Source organism: Ochlerotatus camptorhynchus, unplaced genomic scaffold, assembly GCF_037179485.1.
Source record: "Ochlerotatus camptorhynchus isolate MF236.1 unplaced genomic scaffold, CSIRO-AGI_Acam_v1.1 ptg000367l, whole genome shotgun sequence".
NCBI lineage: Eukaryota > Metazoa > Arthropoda > Insecta > Diptera > Culicidae > Ochlerotatus > Ochlerotatus camptorhynchus.
This window is the reverse complement of record NW_027040855.1, coordinates 2,623,229-2,641,729: the sequence shown is the minus strand read 5'-3', so window position 1 is coordinate 2,641,729 and position 18,501 is coordinate 2,623,229. Positions and strand designations below refer to the sequence as shown.

Sequence of the window (18,501 nt, the reverse complement as noted above, 5' to 3'; positions counted from 1 at the left end):
AAAGCTGGAAACCAACAGAGTCTACAGGGTGGGACCCACAGTTACAATGAGGACGTCATCCGCGTAGACGAAGATGTAAACGTTCTTGGGTAGTTGATCAAAGACCCTATTCATGGCAACTAGGAAGAGGGTGACCACGAACACCGAACCCTGTGGCACTCCGGTTTCCTCACTGAAACTTCCGGATTGCACGTTTCCGACCGAAACCCGAAAAGATCGGTCGGTCTGGAAGTTCCGGACGAAGTGAAGGATGTGTCCTTTCAGGCCCCTATCAGCAAGCTTCTTCCATACAGCTGGTGTCCATGTTCGGTTGAACGCTTTGGAGATGTCCAGCGAGACGATCTCCGCGTGATATGACCTTGGTCCTGTGCCTCCTTCAGGACTTCCCCAAGAGTGGCGAAGTAGGTGGAGGTGCCATACCCTTGCCTGAAGGCGTGCTGCCGATGGCGAATTTTTCGAATTCTCGACTTTTTCCCAGTTTTTCCTGGTGAAAATAAAATCCTGACTTTTCCCGGATGTCTAGTTTTTTTTTTCCTGACTGATTTGTTGTCGATTTATCAAGCTCAGTTGGCCGGTTTTAGCGCGTTTTTTTTTTCATGCGGTGCATATCTCTACGTAAAACCGACTCCACTGAACTAAGGCTTATTCTCGAAAAAATGCACCATTTTTATCCGTGTGTAACTTTTTTATCCGTGGGTAAAAATTTATGAAAATCTGGGTATAACTAGTTTGGAGTGAATTGTTCACATGTGCAAATTTTCATAACAATCGGTTCACTGGTTATTGAGATGTCATCGAAACAAGAAGAAAATCGCCGGAGAATTTTGCGCGCCGTCATGGAAAATCCGACTGCGACCATGAGATGGATCGGAAAACAACTGGGAATCACCCATATAACTGTGTCTCGGGTGGTAAAATCGTTTAAGGAGTCCCAGACGACCGAGCGGCGGGCTGGAAGTAAAAGAAAATCGAAGACAGCTGACCCTGTGAAGGCCCGGAAGGTGTTGGATTATTTCAAGCGTAATCCGAATCTTTCGATTCGCGACGCGGCTCTGAAGGCAAAGTGTTTCGCCTGGTTCGTTCAGCAAATCATGAAACGAGCTGGGCTTCGTGTATTCAAGGTCCGGAAGGCACCGAACCGGCGTGATCAACAAAACACGGCGGCCAAATCCCACGCAAGGAAGCTGTATCGAGAGTGGTTAACGAAACCGATGTGTGTGGTTATGGATGACGAAACCTACATCAAGGCAGACGCAAAGCAGATACCGGGGCTGAAGTTCTACGTTGCCAAATCACGGTTTGATGTTCCGGAAGACATAAGGAAGAAGAAAGTGGACAAGTTTGCCAAAAAATACTTGCTCTGGTAGGTCATATGCCAATGCGGTAAACTGAGTAAACCGTACATCACAATGGGTACCATCAACAGCGCAATTTACCGCACCGAGTGCCTCCAGAAGCTTCTGTTGCCCTTCCTGCGGTCCCACGGAGGCGAGACATTATTTTGGCCGGACCTGGCATCATACCATTACGCGCGATCAACTTTGGATTGGTACAGAGACAATAACGTTGTTTTTGTACCAAAAACCACCAACTCCCCAAATTCACCAGAGATTCGTCCGGTGGAAAGATTTTGGGCCATATTGAGGGCCAAAGTTCGAAAATCGTCCAAGGTGTTTAAGAACGCGCTGGAGTTGAAGAAAGAATGGATGAAAGTGACCAAAAAGGTCGGCTCCACCATTGCACAAAATGTAATTAGGGGCCTTAAGGGAAAGGTGCGGGCTTTCAGCGATGGAAAGGAAATTGAATAAAGTAATTATGCCGAAACATAATCCATATATACTAGTTCATTCCCTGAAAGTTTCAAGAAAATCCGACTCAAAATAAATTTTTGGCGAACACTTTTGTCTGGTGCATTTTTTTCGAGTACAGGCCTTATTTCACATAAAATTATTAGATTAAAAATATTAGAAAACAATCCAACATCTCGAGCTTTGATCAATTGTCTTCTTATTCTTCTTCTTCGCATTTCACAGCAAAAAAATAATTTTGATATCACGTCAAAGTGGATGCACTACAATCATGTCGAAAATATGGTGTAATATTACTTGCTAAAAAGGACAAAATTATCATTAATACAATGCATGAACTGACATTACGCTGCTTTTACTGCATTTGTTTATTTATGTGGTCATAAAAATTACATGAAATTTTCGACATGATTGTAGTGCATCCACTTTGATGTGATATCAAAATTATTTTTTTGCTGTGTATCGTATATTAACTTCTTGCATTCTCCCAATTTAGTGTTCTAGATGTACTTCCACAGTTATTAACTGAGAGCATTCGATGCCTTTACCATTTTTGTATTAGTATAATTGTGTGGCAAGTGCAATCATACTCTATGTCCAGGGAAGTTGAGAAATTTTACAACCCGCAAAATTGTTTAGACCGGACCGGGAATCAAACCCAGCCACCTCCAGCATGGTCTTGCTTTGTAGCTGCGCCTTTATCGACTGAGCTAAGGGGGGCCCATCAATTGTCAAGATAATTTTAGAGCTTATAGAGTTTTAGGATGACAAATTTTGAAAAAAAATAATTGTAATATCTGACGCTAGAGACTATTTTTAAAACTTGAGATTCCCAGACTTTGAAAACTCCTCAGGATCTTTGGAAGAGCTGAGACCTTGGGGCAAATTTTCAAGCTTCTCAAGCTAGAACTTATTGTTCTGTAAACTAGATTTTTAAACCAGAAATTAAATTTCAAATTCAGAAGAGCACTGAAGTTGGGAGCTTAGAATGTCTTAAGAAAACGTTCAACCGCAATTAATCTGCATAAACTTTCAGGAGCTACTATCAGGGATTATATTGATCAGCAAATGTGTGTCATCGTTGCAGAAATAACAGCCATCTACATTGATCCTTTCAACCGATTTGCAGCAGCTGCACTTAGCTGACTCGAAAAAAAACCTCAAACAAGTGCAATAAAACAACAATCGACGAAACTCGCCATCAGAAGGGAAAAAAAAGTCATGCCTTTTAGTTTTTTTCCACTATGACTTGTTTCCTATTTCCCACGCGGCAAGAACATGATTCGGAATTGATTACCCGGAAACGTTCATGTGGCCTAAATAAGAAATAAAAGATTTTCCGAAACCGGATTTGGTGTGCGCTCTTCTTCTCCTTCTGGCCAACCCCCAGAATGAAGATCCTACGGGGGAGCAGCACTCCAGCAAATTTACTTCACTACATCCTGTACATATCTACCACCCGCCACCTCAGCAACCACGCGCCGGTGGTGCACACAGAGCTGTGTTTTATACATAGAGGAGGTATAAATTTTCCCATCGCCGGGCAGCGCAGTCGGAAAATATTCTGCCGATATCATGACCCCGGTGTGTGTCCTTTCCTGTACGAAACCAAGCCAAAAACCAACCGGAGCGAGATTGGAAAACAATTTTCTGCTACAATGATTTAGACGAGAAAAGCGAAATTTATTGACGCAGTATCGGTCCGTAGGTGGGGAATGGGGGGAAGGGGGGACGTTGCACACCGGAAAGAAACGCCTACCCTACCGAATTCGATTGTTTCGCCTACCGCTGCTGCTGCTGGCACTGGCTGGCATTCCCAGTGTTCGGAATGTTGAAAATTTCAGCAATTTCAGCGATTTCTTCCTGATAAATCTCGTGGATAACTGGTCGCCGGCAGTTAACAATGGAGCGCTCCGGGAGATGTTTTTGCGCTTAACCATTGCTCGATATTGTTCGCTTCTTGCGAATGAAGAGGAAAGTCTTCTCCAAATGTACGTGGGTGGAGGAATTGGTGAGCGAGGAAAAGTATTCGGAGAAAAACTTTCTAATCATTCTGACTGACTGAAGGGAGACGAACCAGAAGTAGTAGAAGAAAAAGAAGAAGAAGCATTTCATCCCGGTAAAAGCTGACGCGGGAGCCTTCAAAGCACTCATTTGGCAAGTGCCGTTGCTTATGAAGAAAAAGCCTTCCCTCTCCACTACTAGGAGCGCTGCTGCAGCTTTTTCCTAGGGTTTAATTTTCTAAATTGAATTCAAGTTTTAATCCAACCATTCCCTCCGCGCTGCCGTTGAAGCCGCCTTCACTAGCCCGCATCACCGACCACACCACCGCACAGCACCGTATAGCCGTTCAATCCCTCTAGTGAGGCGTACCATTTTAAAATTTTCCATCTTCATCACAGGCATCTCAAAAATCTATTCAAAAATTAAGCTAGAAATTTTTCAAACGAAAAACTTTTGCCCATATTACGCGCCGTACTGATGATGTTGTTGTTGTGCTTCCTTGCCTGCTTAACCGAACGCCGGCACCTTCTTGAGCTCTCTGTTCAGGAAGAAACCGACGACAAAGACGAAGAAGCACACGCAGCAGAGTCGGAAACTTTTCACCTAAATTTTCATCCCCTTGCCGAGACGACCGGCTCTCTAATCTCAAAAAACATCCCCACCCGAACGACCATCACCACCCCCTTCGTGTGCGTGCAAGGCGACGGTGGAGGTGGGAAAACTTCTAGTTCAAAATGCGTATTCATGAGACTTTTCCACATTCATCCTGCTGCTGCTCTACTTCTCCTTTTGTATCAGCCGATTCATTGCTGATGACGAAGGGTGCTTGGGGGCGGGGGGTACCATCAGGGGGACGATCGAGCAGGAGCGAGGCAAAAAACGGTTTCACTTTTATCAGCCAGCCTTGGCAGTTGTGTGTTCCGCTGCTCTGAATTAATGATGGTGATGCCTTTTTTCATCTCCTGCGTGTGCACTTGAGAAATAAATTAGCAAAGTTTTTGTGCCCTCTGCTATCGGGCGCCCAACGCCCGCCCTGAACTCTCGCCACTAGGCTCATCGTCTTGCTTGCCGCTGGGCCGCTTAGATGAGTGCGCTTAGATAGTGGTAATGCTAAGCGTAATATCTTTGTTCTACGGGCGGCAGGTTCGAGAAGTTCGAAGCCATCATCTTAGCAAGTGTTCGGCTCATCAGCTCACTCGCGGTTTCGTTATCTTAGGTGTGTCGGCGGATGGATACCTCGGTGAAGTGGGATTCCTTCATGGATAATTTGCACCGGCGAGGCGACGAAGGTGGGATTCACAGTCGGTGCAGGATTTTCGATTAGTTTTGGGAATTGAAATTCAGCTCGACGCTTAGATTTTTTAACAGGAGTCAGTATTTTTAAACTGGGTTTTTGAATTACTGAAAAACTCGGTTAAAATTCAAATGACCGTTATTCGTAAAGATTCGATAAAATCGTCAATTTTTTATTTTTTTATCATTAAACGGAGTTAGGTAAGTCTGTAACACATTTTCTCAACTTTGAATTTATCACAGATTTTTTTAATTTTACCGCACAGTTCCGCAATTAAAAAAACTCGGTAAAAATTACTGATAAGTGTGTAAGGGCTACAAAATAGACAACCAATAATTTGGGAATCACAGAACTTTCTGGAGAAGCATTTGGGAGGAAATTTCCCGAAGAAGTCAGAACACACTTCCAAGGGAAACCAGAAAGGCTTCTGGAAGAAGCTGGATGTCACTTCAAGAGAGAGCCAGAAGGACATCTGGGGAAAGACAGAAGAAACTTCCAGGAGCAAGAATAAGGGATTTCGGCGGGAAATAGGGGAAATGTATGTAATGTCGGCCTACGTGTCCCTAATTTGAGCCCATACATAAATTCAGCAATCGACTAAATTTTCAATAGCAACCAAAAATATCCATTAGTACCGTCCCAATGACACGTTCATCTAGATACAATTGATAAATAGCAGATTTTTTGCGATGGGCCCAATCGTAGATCCATAGGCCAACATTAGAGCCATTTCCCCTACAAAATTTCTGAAAAAAACACTTAAATATAATCCGAGAAAACCGAGAGACATTTTCATGGGGAAGTCGGATATAATTCTGTGGGAAGTCGGAAGAAACTTCCGTAAAAATCAGGTAATGTTTCGGTGAGAAGTCTGGAGAAACATTCTGAGGAAATCAGAATAAAATTTGCAGGAAGTCATAAGAAATTTTTCCGACAAGGTATAAACTTGCGGGGGATGCAGCAGAATGTTTCGGGGGAAGCTTAAAAACTTCTCAGGGAAATCGGACGAAATTTCTTGGGTTTATCTGAAAAAAAAATCGGGGAAAGTCGGTGGACTCTTCAAAGAGAAGCCAGACATCCTTCAAAGGAAAAATTTAAGAATTTGGAGAAACTTGCAGAGGAAGACGGGACAAGTCGGAAGAACTTTCCGAAGGAAGCTTCATGGGGAAGTCAGAATCCCTTCCGGGGAAAGTATGTACATAGCATACGAAGGAATTCAGAAGGCACTTCCAGGGAAAGTCGGAAGAAACTTTCCAAGAAAGCCATTATTTAAGAAATACCGACGGAACCAACTGAAGGTATAAACTTGCAGGGGATGCAGCAGAATTTTTCGAGGAAGCTTAAAAAACTTCCAAGGGAAATCGGACGAAATTTCTAGGGGATATCCGGGGAAAGTCGGTAGACTCTTCAAGGAGAAGCCAGACGGCCTTCTAGAGAAAATTTTAAGAATCTGGAGAAACTTCCACGGGCAGCCAGGACAAGTCGGAAGATCTTTCCGAAGGAAGTCTTGAGAATTTTCATGGGGAATTCAGCAGCCCTTCCGGGGAAAGTCTGTACATGACATACGAAGGCACTTCCAGGGAAACTCGGAAGAAACTTCCGAAGCAATCCGTTAATAAATGCCGAGTTAATCTGGCAGAAACTGCAGTGAAAACTCCCAGGAACCATCCAGAGGAAGCCTGCAAAAACTTCCGGGGGAAATCAGAAGACATTTTCAGGTGAAGCATGAAAGACTTCAATTCAAGGGTAGTCAGAAGACACTTCCAGAGGAATTTGGTAGAAACTTCTGGGGACAATTAGAAGAAACTTCTGGGAAATGAATTTCTGTCCGTCTGTCTGACCCTTATAGACTCGGAAACTACTGAACCGATCGGTGTGAAAATTTGTATGCAGGGGTTTTTAGGGTAGGGAAAGGTTCTAATGATGGTTCGAGACCCCTACCCTCTCTGTAAGGAGGGGGGGGGGGGGCTCCCATATAAATGAAACAGAAATTTCTGCATAACTCGAGAACTAACCAAGCAAATGGAACCAAATTTGACCTGTGGAGGTCATAGGGGGTAGCCCCTTAGATAAGAGGGGGGGGGGCTACAAACAATATAGTATGCCCTTTTTTTATTGGCGCTTAAACTCAAGCTAATATTGAATCCCGAGCAAGGCCGGTTCAGACACGCAGCTGCACACAGTCCGATATAAAAATTCTGGGACAATCCAGGGTAACAAATGGATTTCGATTTTAACTCATACACGGTTGATAAATATCACTCAAATTTGAGTTCCGTTCGCTCAAATTCACGAAAACAACGGTTACTCATAGTAAAGCAAAGAATTTGAGAATGCTGACCGTATGGAAAGTTTCCGTTTTCGACAAAGTTGTTCAGTTGGTTGAGAATTCTCTGGTGGCTGCAGAATTATGGTGGCACAAGCAAAGGGCATTTAGCGTTTCATATCATAACTATACCGGATTCACCAAAGTTGTTCAGTTGAGTGAGAACTTTCAGATGGTAGAAAGTTAAACTTAAACATAAATAATTATTGTCAGTGGCGTCGCGTCCACATGTGCAACCTGTGCACGACACAGGTGCAAATAATTTAAAAAAATGTATTTAGATTGTTATAGATTTTATGGTCACATTATAGCTCTAATTCTTTACTCCAGACCACAAGTGACCATCTATACACTCTTTTATAGTGTGGCTCAATGAAATCTTCCAACCTGGTTTGCTTCAAAAAGGATTAAATTCAGTTCGGATGGTCTGCCTAATACCGAAGAAAACAAATCAAGAAGACTGGCAACTCTTCCATTTTATCATACGAACGCTATGAGACAGGTACAATCGCGTCATCTGCCGCTCAAAGGTAAATGCTTCGAACGAATTTGATAGCAAAAATTACATCCTCAAGAGAAAGGTTTGTGTATTTGCTCATTTTTCTATGCGTTGCTTCCACCTTAACTCAAGCGCAGCGCTATTGTATCTGTCGTTTTGATTCTGTCAAAGTTGCCAGCCTTCTTGATATGATGTCTTCGCTAATACCTAATAATGCATTGATTTCTAAGCATGTCGATATCACTAACATGACAAAACTCGTTAAATAGTGCACCTAAAAGCGAGCTTTTTTGGGTGGCGGGTGACAAGCTTGTGAATTGTCAAATGCCTGATGTAAGCCAAGCAGATCTTCTATCACCTCTTGAAACGTACCACTAATTTTCCACAATACATGGCGGCTTGCACCACTATGTAGTTGTAATTGAAACTTTCAGCAGTCACGCATCAAACGGGAGCAACACGGAAACAGCAGTCAGGTACGCTTTGGATGTTATCATACTTGCAGACCGGATTGAATGTGTGAGTTTAAATTTGTGATGCATGGGTGCCCAGAGCGTGCATTTCTCGCTGTGCACTTGGATATCTATTGCAGGCAAAGAGAGTAATGGAGAAAGAGAGCACAAAAGCTCGCTCTCACTCTCTTGTCAGTTGCAAATCTCTCAACTACCCTGGTTCTATTTGATAGTGTTGTTCTGATGAATAAAGAGTTGATTGATTCAAGTTTGTTACCCAGGGGACTTTATGAATTATCTCTAGATGTTGACACTGTTTTGTATCAAAAAATGTTTTCGGAAGTGTTTGACGGATATTCTTCATTACGCTTCAGTCGAAAGAGTTAGCCTTGTTAAGTTAAGTTTTGCAATTCCTCCTACTTCGGTTAGCGCAAAAAGGGCCATACAAGTTTTGTTTACACAATATGATAGGCCCTTTAAATGTTACATTAAGTAGTGATTAATATAGTAACTGAGCATATTTCCCTCGAATTCATGGAGAATTGAAAAATAAAACAAAAACTAATATGTGGTGGTAAGCTACAACGAACAAAGTTTGGTGCACAGGTAAACAAATGAGACACACGACGCCTTTGATTATTATGTATGGTGCTATTGAGCAAAAATGTTGTTCTTTCTCATATAGGGTTACGGGATGTAAACTAGGCCTAGGCCCTCAATTCGGCCTATCAAGCAAACATATCCTTTTTCAGCAATAAATCCCAATTTCAATGACACACAAATTTCACTGCAATTATATTTTTCAAGAACTTCCTAAGAAGTAGCCCAGGATTACTTCTTAGAATGGTCTCCTGAAATTCCTTTAAACTCTTCAAAGCATTTATTTCCATTCCGTAGTTTCTGCAGAGTTCAATTCATTTAGATGTTTGCATAATAATCATTTAATTAATCCTCATTATTGGATATATATTTGCTTAAGAATTCCTTATAATTTATCATCAGAAGACCCTTACTTCTCCTTAAAATTAGCCTGGAATTCTAGTCACAACCAATCTTTTCTTCAGAATATTGAAATAACCAAGATTCAGTATCTATCCAAACTATCTCTAAAATCCAAAAATCTTTAAGATTTAAGTACCTATTCCATATTTCAATTTCAAAATTCAATCTCACATTTTTCACACTTCAATCTTATGAATCATTTAGTTCGATTGCTTTCGGTAGGTGGTATTCGGGAAATTTGTATTCTGTATCTTTGAAAGTGTCCTTAACCACAGGGATACACAGGTAACCAAGAGGCATTAAAAGCAGCACGTTATCAGCAGAAAATGCTACTTAAAAACCAATGTTGGCCGAATATACGGCTGCTTTACTGCTAGAGCGTGAGCATGAGTATGATTGACAGCTCAAGGATGATGCTCTGTTATTGCCAGATCAGCTGTAATTACCCAGAGACGATGCGTGGGAGTAGCAATCATCTTCATTGTGTAAAAACTGGTGATGTAAAACTAGTAAATACCAGCGCCGGCCGCGTCCGAATGCAGGCCAAGAAAGCAATGGGTAGGAATGTGTTGACGTGATACCCGCCATGTTGGAACCCCAGAAATCTACTTTCTTTTTTTTTATTATAGAGATTTTTAGAAATAGGCTAGTTCATCTCTTCGAGAAATCTACTGTACTTCCACGATAAATCACTGGGATATTGGATAAAAGGGTTGGGTTCCAGCAAGATTCGTTTTGGTACACGATAACTTGAATTGATATCCTAACGATCCTATAATGCAAAGGAACTTGGGATTGAATCCACGGCCTTCAGCTCAGTAAGCAAAAATGTTTGCCACTAGGCAAACGAGCTCCTTTTATTACAACACACCAACGATCGATTTGTTGTTATTCCAATGCATTCATATTAACAAATAAAGTAATTAACGAATCTTGAATGCGAATGGGCTTGAGATTAAACTCATGAACTCATGTGCTCATTAAGCACAAACGGTCGCTCTAAGGCCACCGAGCCCCTCATATCACATCATACAATGTACGATCGCGTTGTTGTTGCAACCATTAAAACCCGGGCCCGACGATGACGTCAATGACGATGTCAAGTTTTATACGGCTGCTTTACTGCTAGACCCAACAAACTGACGCCATTACTGTCAAAAATTTGACAACCTTTGCACAGAGGGTAAAAATTGACAAAACCGCGACTAAACTGAATATCTCGGCTGCCAAACAGTTTCAGTCAACATGTTATACATATCCTCAAACGAAAAACTCTGCTGAATCGATTGGTGGTGGTCTCATTGGCCGGAGAGTTTTTCGTACCGAGATAGAGGACCGGGATCAATCCCAGTTCCCGGAAACGTAGAAAATGCCACTATCTATCTACATAATTTTACACTTTACTTAACGTATATTACTGGAAATTGATAGTACTAAGTATATATGATGTTAAAACACCCTCAGCGAAACTCTACTGGCCTAAAGGAGGATCCGGAACGACCGATAAAGTTGCCCCGTTATAAAAAAAAAATGTCCCAGAAACTTGTGATTTTTTTCTATGTTGTTCAGAATTAAGAGATCAAAGCGTATTTAATATGTAAACTATATTTTGGGGTATAGTGGCCATATTCTGGTTCTCCGGATAATCTCGATTGACCGATTAAGTGGCCAGATTATAAAAATTGTCCTAGAACCTTGCGATTGTTTCTATGTTTAATCAGAATCATGATTCAGATGTTCAGATGTTCTATCGCGAAGCTTTTTAACAAAAATATGAATTCTGGAAAAACTTGAGGGATGAAAGAAGTCCACTCTTACATTTGACGTTCATGCCATTTCTCGATGAACATTCAAATGGTCCTATCTGTTTTGATCGACTCTTTTCATAGATAGTTTAATAAAGGAGGTTCTAATCTAGCGTCCAAAACGTCAAATACAACATGCAAAGATTTTGCAGCTGAGTTATTAACGGAAGAGAATTTCGATGAAGAGAATCGATCAATGCAGATAGGGCCTTTTGAAATGCATATCTAGATTTGTTTTGCGTCTAGAGATTAAGAAAAAATAAGATGTTTTGCCAGGAAGAGTCTATAGCATGTCCCTCAGAATATTTTAAATCCATGAAACAGTTTTCTAAACTTAGAGATTTTTTTATATTTGTAAGAGTCATGGAGTTTACGAAATTTTAAAATTGCTAAAGATACAAGCACATTTGAAAATGTTTTGTTAAACTTCCTATAAAACATTCACAAACAAATCTTTGGGGAATTCCGTATACCGTTTTGGCAACAATTCCGAATAATCACAAATGACCAAACGTTTCCCTTTTCATTTACTTTAAAAGCCATATATAGAGCTAAACCATTCTTATCGTCACATGATTTTAATGAACAATACTCTAAAATTCTCAAAAAAAAAAAGAGTTACAAAACTACTTAAGATCCATGATCTACAGACTGTACTGTTAGCTTTACGACAGAGAAGTAAATTCTCTACAATCAAAATTCCACATCGGAAAACTTCAACCGCCGCTCGAAAAAAATAAATGAAAACCATTATTCTTAATTTTCATAACACACATTTTATCGCTGTCCAGTCACGTCAGTCGGGCAGCACCGCGCGAGACTGGACATTATTAAATTTTAATCCTTTCGGCTCAATTATGTGAGGTGCTTGCCGACCAACGACGTGACGACGGCACACGGGGAGATTCCACTAAGCTCTAGCGCACATGACTGCACGATGCTCCGGCAGCGGCAGGTCCTAATCAAGGACTGTTTGCTAGGCAAATGAACTCGAACGGAGTTCTACTCTGCACCATGGTCGCGAAAAAAAATACAAATGCGCGACAAAAATTAATTTCCGCGATTGTCAACATTGAAGCTACTATACTGCTGCCGAGGGTTCTGTGTTGAACTGAGAAACGACGTGCCACGAACCACGTCCAAATTTGCGTCCCCGTGCTCGCTCGTAGAAAATGAACTTTACCCGCACCTCCATTCCCTAGTATTGTTTTCCAATTCTTTGGCGAATTTCCCCACTAGCAGGATGTTTTCCGAAAAACATCCTTGTGGAACGGGGGGAAACGATATATGAAAATTCTTTTCAAACACAACATCGCTCTCGCGATGACAGTTTGTAGGACGGAAAAAAAATCATCCAACGATGACGACGACCGGCCACCCATCGTAAACACAATAAAAATTTAAAATAAATGTCTAATCCTTCGAAAATCCTTCGCCGGGTGATTTTTGCGTTTTCTGCAGCGTACCGAAGCGCGCGCGAGGGATTTCGCGAAGCACTTCCGCGCGGCAGGACGAATGGAATGGGAGATGGGGTTTTCAAGCTAAATTTAACGGGTCCCTCCGAAGAGTGTCGCTTCCCGGAAGGCAACGGGATAGGCTTTTATCTTTACTCTAAACTTCCTCGTTGTCGTCGTCGTCGTCGTCATCGTCTGGACAGGATATGGCCGGTCATCTCGCGGCGACATGTTTTGTGCCCACATCCCGTCGCGTCGGGGGAAAATTTGACAGGTCGGATATCGACGGCGAAGGGGGGGGCAGGGTTTGTTATGGCTCTCAACCGGCAGTTCAAGATTTTTTATGCAAACAAACGGCCCGGCAAGCCAACAGCCCGAAGGCATCATACGGGATGGGAAAAACTTTCCGACGGGTAGACTTACCTCCACAGACCAACGTGACATCTGTCAGGGTTGCCGAATCGAACAGGTTGGAAAAAGCCGCCGCCAGGTTCGACGAGTAGTTGCTCCATTTGAGACAATACTGCTGCTGATCCATTTTGACGATTGACTTTGGAGAATTCAGCTTGACGGTTTTTGAAGCGGGAACAATGGTGTTAAGATGTTGTTGCTGCTGTTGCTGCGCTTGATGGCCCGTCACTCGTGATGAGCTATCGAAATCTGTAGAAAAGCAAAGAGAAAGGGAATTGTTAGCAAGTTGTAATATGAGTAAGTTTTTAAGTACCAAGCGCCCCCATCAAACTATAGTTTCTCATGAGCAGCCCCCCCAAATGCCAACCAGACAGTCAAATATTTATTCGCATCCGATCAAACGTTTGATCAACGCACTCTCAAGATCGCATCATCACGAACTTACGCATATTTGCACAAATCATTGACCGGCCTCCGCGCTGCCTGCCGATCGAAACGATCATTTATGCGTGTGGCATTAATCATCGCTTAGGTCTCTATGTGTACGGGGATGTGGTGCAGACGGTCGTTGGAGTGAGACCTTGGAAGATCATCGATACGGACAATTCTCACGTGCTTTTTCGATTACCTTTTGTCTTTTCGGAGGCTAGGCTCCATACGTTTGAACTGCTAGCACGGAAATTGGTCCGGCGCGGTCAGGCAAGGGGCGTTCCGGTTGATGAATTATGCAAATGAACCAAAGTAGTTATTGAGTAGTTGATATGTGGTTGTTATCCCGGGCCAAATGTGTAACAAGATTGATTTATTGATTTATCGTGAGCTAAGAAACCCTCTCGGTAGGTAGACGGTACCGTTTTGCTTTGTTAAAGGAAAACTGACGCAAAATCCGAGCACACGAAAATAAGTTAAACTTTTGTGTATTTTACAAATACAACGACGAAGATGATTAACTATAGCATATTGTAAATTGATTCACAAAAAATCCCGTACAAAAATTTGAACATTAAATTATATTAAGTATGATCATTGGGATGGGTCAAATTTGACTGGCAGATCACAGTCTTTCGATCTAATTCCGGTTTCCATACATTTTCCCATACAAACTTTAAAGTTCTCCCGCAAATCCAGATTGTAACCAAATTGGTTCAAATTTAGCACAGTTGTTGGGGACTTCAATACAGATCGATAGAGCAGTGAGAAACAAAGGTTCGTAAAATTGACCCACCATAATACCCATACCATACATTACGGAACAACAATTCTGCTTATGATGAATCAGGGTGTCGACTCAATGAAGAAAATCAAATTCCCTGATTTTCCAATAATTTACATTGAAAAAATCCACGTGCAGTGCTTACCCGTTTTTGGGAACACGACCCCATCAGCTATTCAGATATAAACTAGTGCTTTCTAGACTCTAGTTTCTCAAGAAATACACCATGACAACTGGCCCAGTACAGAGTTGGTTGGAAATTCTATCTAACATGAAGCTTTAGTGTGATAATTTATTAGCTAGACAATGGTCCTAGAAGAGGGTAGGTAGATAGTTCCGTTAGAGTCCGGCAGTATGAAAATTGAATAGAAGTTGAAAATGGTCAAATACTGCCTGCGGCTGTGGAATAGTTATAGCGACGTTTTTCGGCAACGTGGGGCTTTAGGTAGTGATGAAACGTCGTTAGAACTATTCCACAGTCGCAGGCAGTATTTGAGCAAAGTCAGGCGCACACTGTTTGCCTGTAGATTTGAAGACATACTTCAAATCTCCGCGTACATCGTACGGGTTAGGCAAAGAGTGTGCGTTTGACTTTATACTGTCGCATTAATGGCCCTCGCTCATTTTCAACTTCTTTTCAATTTTCATACTGCCGTACTCTAACGGTACTTTCTACTTACCCTCTTCTAAGACCATTCTCTAGCTAATAAATTATCACACTAAAGCTTCATGTTAGATAACATTTCCAACCAACTCTGAAAATCGCAAACTACGCGTATGTAAACACTTTGAATGGTCCAGTATAATTTCAAATTGGATAAAGCGTTCGATACATTTTATAGAATGCAAAAAAGGCAACACGCGAAAAACGGAAGGCATCGCATTTTTCTAAAGAGGCGAAGGAGGGGCATAGTGAACAGCTGTAACGTAGTGAGTTTCCTGTGCTTTAGCCTTGGATGTATTATGGTTCTAAACAAATTAATTGGTCAATAATCATTGCAATGATGATACAGAACCTGCAACCAATTAATTTGTTACGAACAATTAGATGTTTGGGACTGCTGCTCATTATGCCCCACCTGTTCACTATGCCCCTCTTACCCCTACAGCCATTTGAAAAAGTGGAAAACGCCAGGTAATCAGAGCAAGCAGTGACCGGGATGTTACTATGATTGATAGCTTTATGAGAAAGTTAGAAGATACGGAAAGGTAAGCACATATCATCATATGTTACTTTCCTGGATGTCGAATTTGGTTCTGCGACACGTTCGAAGTCTTCACAAATTGTCTATGAAAATTCGCTCAAAACTTTACAGGATTTTATTCGATTGTTGTCAAGCATTCTCTTAAGAATAATTTTCATTCACAAAGTTCATTTCACTTCTGCTAAAATAAATTCGCATGGGAATAATTCTCCTTCGATGCATATTCAGATAAAAAAAAGTGAACGACAACCTATAGAAATCAGTCTGACACTTAAACGTTCAGTTTTTTCCCAGATATTAATTGTTTAACAAGCTACAATTAGATAAAAACAGGGTTTCCCCACACATTTTTAACTCCCTTTACTACCAGTCTCAAGAGAGCCAAAACATTCAAATCCAAGAGCGTAAATTTTCTCTCACGAGTTCAATCGCTCAACATGCCGTGTATATTGATGCCACACGATACGTGATTTCCCTTTCACAGACTACAAAATATAGTACCTACCCCTGAAAAAATGTTGGAGCCCTTATTTTTGCTATTAGATGCACCATCCAGGGGCGGAGCATGGCAAGCATTTTTTTGTCGAATAGGAGAAATGCAGGTAATGTCGGCCTAAGTTTCCCTAATTTGGGCCCATACATAAGTTCAGCAATCGACTAAATTTTCAATAGCCACCAAAAATATCCATTAGTAACGTCCCAATAACGCGTTCATCTAGATAAAATTGATAAATAGCAGATTTTAAGCGATGGGCCCAATCTTAGATCCATAGGCCAACATTTCCGCTATATAAGAAAAGATTAACTCTGGATGTTAATCTAACTGCACATATAAAGATACCATACATGTGTTGACCGCACTGCCTTCTTTTAACAATTAACGGAACTAAGTGTATGCGTAATTTCCGATAGATGTCACCATTAAGCACAGCAGTGACATCTGAAGGAAAATTAACGCAGAAGCATGGTAACATGATTAATTATCTTCAAGCTTTGCTCAGAATTATCTTGAAGTTCAACTCTAAATTCTTCTGAGAATTGGGTGGAATTCTCCGTCAAATTATCTAGAAATTCTTTTCGAAATGCGCTTGGAATTATTCTCGGAATTCACAGATTTTCTTTGGAATTTTACCCTCTAAATTCGATTCCCCTGGTATTTTTCACGAATCCTGGTCTCCTCTCCACAATCGCCATGGAATTTTGCAGAGAGCTACTTACATTGTTTACTCTGAACTCACTCAATTGACTTGGGAGTTCTTCTCTCTTAGAGATTATCGAAAATATTCTCTGAACTACCTTGTTGTTATCTTTACAATTAATTTTAAAATCTGCTCAAAGTTGTTTTCTAAAATTCTTCAAAGTATCCTGAAAATCTAGTTCAGTCGAAGGGTCTTCAAATATTTTTTTTTTCGAATACAGGCCTATGGATCTAAGGTTGGGCCCATCGCTAACAATCTGTTATTAATCAATTTTATCTAGATGAACGCGTCATTGGGACGGTACTAATCTATATTTTTGGTCACCATTGAAAATTTAGAAATTGTGCCCAAATTAGAGGCATTTAGGTCGACATTACATCCATATTCACTCTTTATTTATTTTTCGATTTGTCGTCGGATTTCGCGGAATTTTCCCCTTTCCCGCGGTGACTTCAAATTATTGGCTTTTCCGCGATTTTCCCGATTTCCCGTTCCACTGGTCACTCTGCATTTTACATATGAAACACTTGCCTTTAATCCCATTACATATTATTATTGCTTTGAGCACATTTGGAGACCCTACTCCACAAGAAAATTATTCCAGATAATGCACTTAACCAAACGGTACTTCGCGGGCCGATTCCTCCGGAGGAAAATCGTATTAACAGTGCTTTCACCTTCAAAATTTGTAAGTTAATTCCATCTCAATTGCAATAGCAGCATCATCACAATACTATAACTTCACTGAGAAGCTAATTTTCCGTGCCCAACAGGTTAACAATGAAGACCTAGAATACCCAATAAAGCCACCCTATGCTGTCAAGAGAATGCTTGTCGACGTATATTTGAATCATTATTCCATGCAATAAAATCCAAGCAATAAAAAAATCCATCCAAGCAAGACCATTATCCTAAATTATCATTTAGTTGATTCTCTGAGATAATCAGGCTGTAAGGAACAAGAACTACAAGTATCCATAAAAATCATTCTCTTAACTTTTTACCGTTCTTGCATTAACTCAAAGGCGCTCAAAGGGTTGGGCCCATCGCTAAAAAACTACTATTTATCACTTTTATCTAGATGGACGCGTCATTGCGACGGTACTAATGGATATTTTTGGTCACTATTGAAAATTTAGTCGATTGCTGAGTTTATGTATGGGTCCAAATTAGGGTCATTTAGGCCGAAATTACATCCATTTCCCCTATGTTCTCGATAGCATTCTCTTTCAATTGGATGAAAACAATCCGCAGTTCCTTCAATCGTATGCCAAAGAGCGAACTTTTGATCTGACGCTGCCCATGAGCTTCAGCAAAGAATCTTTAGCGATAATTTTGGCCACTTTTGTCCAGTAATTTTCAAATTTTTCGATTGATTTCACTGCCTTAAAGTGTTTCCGTCGATATCACTAGGAAAGGGCTCAACAAGTTTCGATTGATTCACGTATTGCACATTGTTTGTTTTGTACCAAGCCACCGTGTCTTTCGAGTAGTACATTGCCACCAAATTTGACCAAAATAGTACTGGGCCATCATGTTGACGGATCATGGGCCGCAGACGCCGATTCAAACACTCCCGAACGTAAATTTTAGAGTTCATCATCTCCTTCGTCACAACTTGCCACATTTGCATATCGCTTGCCAAACCATGACCTTCTAACAAAAATTTTCGGTAAAAATTGGCTTACCATCTACCCTTATAACAATAACCATAAAAGAGAGCTTAACGACCTATTCGGGATATCATCCAAACCATTTGTGGGATAGTTTACCCATCCGGGATACAGTTCGTTTATGGTATTTGTTTATTAGGGTACTTCCTGGCCATC

At 41.1% G+C, this 18,501-nt stretch overlaps 1 protein-coding gene across 7 annotated transcripts in view; it reads right to left on the bottom strand.

The window, feature by feature from the left end:
- Positions 1 to 18,501, bottom strand: part of chinmo (Chronologically inappropriate morphogenesis) — a 273,776-nt gene that overhangs the window by 76,720 nt on the left and 178,555 nt on the right. For all 7 annotated transcript variants that reach the window (XM_065232318.1, XM_065232321.1, XM_065232323.1 and 4 more), the window contains one exon: positions 13,068 to 13,304. In XM_065232318.1, the coding sequence (XP_065088390.1) occupies positions 13,068 to 13,182 (115 nt within the window). In that variant the 5' untranslated portion in view covers positions 13,183 to 13,304. The remainder of the gene's footprint in view (positions 1 to 13,067; positions 13,305 to 18,501) is intronic.